Consider the following 2080-nt stretch of genomic DNA (forward strand, 5'->3'; position numbering starts at 1 on the left):
AGGTGGTTAAGAAGGCACACGGAATGCTTGCCTTTATTAGCTGAGGCATAGAATACAAGAGCAGGGGGGTTTTAGGCCACAGCTAGAATACTGTGTACAGTTCTGGTCACCACATTACAGGAAAGATGTGATTGCACTAGAGGGGGTACAGAGGAGATTTATGAGGCTATTGCCAGGACTGGAGAATTTTAGCAATGAGGAAAGATTGGATAGGGGTTGTTTTCTTTGGAATAGAGGAGACTGAGGGGAGACCTAATTGAGGCGTATAAAATTATGAGGGGCCCAGATAGAATGGATAGGAAGTACCTATTCCCCTTAGCAGAGAGGTCACTAACCAGGGGCGGAGATTTAAAGTAATTTGTCGGAGGTTTAGAGGGGATTTGAGGGGAAATTTCTTCACCCAGAGGGTGGTGGGGGTCTGGAACTCACTGCCTGAAAGGGCGGTAGAGGCAGAAACCCTCATTACATTTAAAAAGTACTTGGATATGCACTTGAAGTGCCGTAACCTACAGGGCTACGGACCAAGAGTTGGAAATTGGGATTAGGGTGGAGAGCTCTTTGTCGGCCGGCACATACACGATGGGCCGAATGGCCTCCTTCTGTGCTGTTTCTATGATTCTAAATGTACATAGTGAATAAATTCACACTCCGTCGCTGCAGTGTTGAATGTTGAATTCAGCTGTGCTATTATACCTGGGTAAATTAGAATCCATGGTTTCCTTGGGAAGAGTCTGCATCAGTTTAACCATCGTAAATGCTATAGGAATACGCACCAACTCCTCATCATTCACTATTTTTGATTTCACCAACTTGTGCTGCTCATCTCTTTTTACCTGTTAACAAAAAAATAAACTTGAGTAACAGAGATACCCGAATATAGAGAAAGGGGAGGAGGAAGAGAAGGAGGGGGAGCAAGGGGGGGGGGGGGAGGGAGAGAGAGAGAGGGGGGGGGAGAGAGAGAGAGAGAGAGAGAGGGGGAGAGAGAGAGAGAGGGGGGAGGGGGGAGAGTCAAGGGAGGGAGAGAGAGGGGGAGAGAGAGAGAGAGAGGGTGGGAGGGGGAGGGAGAGAGAGAGAGAGAGGGGGCGAGAGAGAGAGAGGGTGGGAGGGGGAGAGAGAGAGAGAGAGGGGGAGAGAGAGAGTCAAGGGAGGGAGAGAGATAGAGAGAGAGAGGGGGGAGAGTCAAGGGAGGGAGAGAGAGAGAGAGAGAGAGAGAGAGGAGGAGAAGGACAACTGATAAAAGGGAGAAATGAGAGAGATCGAGAGGGGAAGGAAGAGAGAGAGTGACAGGCAGAGACGGGGGAGTGAGAGAAAATGAGTTTATTAGAGAGTTTTGCCCAGAGACCTTTGCGATTAAGCAGTTCTGCAGCTTGGGCAGGATGCTGTTGGTGACGGTCCCTTGAATGTGCTGAATTAGATTCTCCAGGTCCTGCTTATTCCTGGGCTGAGGAGTGAAGGGTTTCTTCGCCTCCTTTGTTGGGACACCTTCTCCCGCAGCCCCATCCTCAGGCACTGCGCCATCTTCATCTAATGTCGCTGCAGATTCTCCCTTCTCTTCATCAACATCGTCTTCCAATTCCATGGCTTCAGCCACATCTTCCTCCGCTCCCTTTATGGCATCTACAGGACAGAAAGAGATGCTCTCGGATTCTATGTGCTTCAATAGAGACCACTTTATAAACCCCCTGCTCAAAGACACCTTCTCTTTAAAATATTTAAATACATTTTCTGACCTGTTTTGGGTAAGATCCACATTATGCAAGTTGCATTCCTCATTTTGAAAATTATTGGTTTGTTATATAGTCACGGACACCAGGTAGGGCAGTTAACGCACACACGCTAATTTTTATCAACAAGCGATTACAAAAATTAACACCGTGGCCTGGAGTTTCCGCATGATTTCCGTCGAGGTACCAGTGTAACCAATGACAGAGCGCTTAAAAATCGTGGAACTTTAATCATAAGTGAATTACGTCCATAACCATTTTACGCTGGAGTTTCCGCAATTTTTTTCCACTGAGTACATTCAAGACTGAGATCGATAGATTTTTGAAATCAGGGTATATAAGGATGGGGCTGGAAG

General features: G+C 47.3%; 1 protein-coding gene across 1 annotated transcript; it reads right to left on the reverse strand.

Annotated features, from left to right (window-relative positions):
• Positions 1 to 641: 641 nt before the first annotated feature.
• On the reverse strand, positions 642 to 1616 carry LOC147106464 (small subunit processome component 20 homolog). The gene is made up of 2 exons (XM_086009735.1): positions 1343 to 1616; positions 642 to 833 (listed from the first exon to the last, which is right to left on the reverse strand). The coding sequence occupies exons 1-2, from the start codon at positions 1577 to 1579 to the stop codon at positions 642 to 644; spliced, it is 429 nt and encodes a 142-aa protein (XP_085865861.1). The 5' UTR covers positions 1580 to 1616.
• Between the last annotated feature and the right edge of the window lie 464 nt (positions 1617 to 2080).

This window comes from Somniosus microcephalus, chromosome 16 (genome assembly GCF_052327205.1).
Source record: "Somniosus microcephalus isolate GS21.2 chromosome 16, FLI_Smic_1.0, whole genome shotgun sequence".
In the NCBI taxonomy this organism is placed as follows: domain Eukaryota; kingdom Metazoa; phylum Chordata; class Chondrichthyes; order Squaliformes; family Somniosidae; genus Somniosus; species Somniosus microcephalus.